Below are 1178 nucleotides of genomic sequence, written 5' to 3' on the forward strand. Positions count from 1 at the left end.
CGCTGGGCTGCACCGCGCGCGACACCGGGCGGAGCCGCGAGCGCGGCATCTCCTTCCACCAGTGAGTGCGGCCGCCCCGCGCTGCCCGCCGCCCCCCCAGCCCTCCGTTCCCTCATCTCCTTCTGCCGCAGGTTCCCGGCCGACGCCGCGCAGCGCCGCCAGTGGATCCGCGCCGTGAACCGCGTGGACCCGCGGAGCCACCGGGCGTGGCGGCCCGGCCCCGGCGCCATCCTCTGCTCCCGACACTTCGCCGAGGGTGACTTCGAGCGCTACGGGCTGCGGCGGAAGCTGCGGCGGGGGGCCGTGCCCTCCCGCTTCCCCCCCTCGGTGCGGGCGGGTACCGGGCGCGCTCCCCGCTCCCCCCCGGGCGGTTCCGCCGGGTGCCGTGACCTCCCCTCTCCCGCCAGGAGCCGCCGGGCGCCGGCCGGAGGAGGAGCGGGACCCACGGCCGAGCGCTGAAGCAGCCGCTGCCCAGCTCCCCCGCCGGGGACCACAACTACAGCCTGCAGGGACAGCGGGCGGCCGAGCCGCGGCCGCCGCCGGACGCCCTGCGGCAGCAGCAGCAGCAGCCCCCGGCCGCCGGGAGATGCGGCCCCGCGCACCGGCGCAGAACCGTGCCGAGCATCCTCGGGGAGCTGGCGGAGAAGCGTCAGCTTTCTGAGGAAGTCGTGAGTTTGCTGCAGGCGCAGTTTTCAGGTACTGCTGGGGACGCTTGCTGAGGCAGAGTGCACTCCCTCGCCCCGGTTTCATGTCTTTGCTTAGCCCGTGCCAAGGAAGAGGTGAGGCACAGTGGTGTCATTGCTGAGCCCTACACTTCACACCAGAAACACGCTGGATGGAGTTGTTCCAGAGGCCACGCTGTTGCCTTGTATTCTGCAGTGTATTTGTGTTATGTATCCCTCATATAAATAATAATATAAATCAGCCATTTATTTGTTTCACTGAAGTTGACCTTTTGTGATTTCTTAAGCAGATTTGCCTCGAGAGTTGCACAGCTGGAGGCAGATGGCAGACTACTCACCAGAAATGAGGCAATTTGCTTGTCTACTCCACCTCTACCATATTAAGGCCTATGATTACCTACGGAAGATTCTTCCCCTCCCTCATCCTTACAGCCTGACAAAGCAAGTTTTCATTCATTCATTCATTCATTCATTCATTCATTCATTCATTCATTC

The 1178-nt window shown here is 64.0% G+C and overlaps 1 protein-coding gene across 1 annotated transcript in view; it reads left to right on the top strand.

Annotated features, from left to right (window-relative positions):
* THAP9 (THAP domain containing 9) overlaps positions 1-1178 on the top strand; it is a 6795-nt gene that overhangs the window by 1041 nt on the left and 4576 nt on the right. The window contains exons 2-5 of the mRNA XM_042050043.1: positions 2-61; positions 132-327; positions 408-696; positions 974-1124. Coding sequence (XP_041905977.1) covers positions 2-61; positions 132-327; positions 408-696; positions 974-1124 — 696 coding nt within the window. The remainder of the gene's footprint in view (position 1; positions 62-131; positions 328-407; positions 697-973; positions 1125-1178) is intronic.

This window comes from Corvus kubaryi, unplaced genomic scaffold, assembly GCF_017639235.1.
Source record: "Corvus kubaryi isolate FWS band 111438036 unplaced genomic scaffold, C.kubaryi_AGA036_p1.0 71, whole genome shotgun sequence".
Lineage (NCBI taxonomy): Eukaryota > Metazoa > Chordata > Aves > Passeriformes > Corvidae > Corvus > Corvus kubaryi.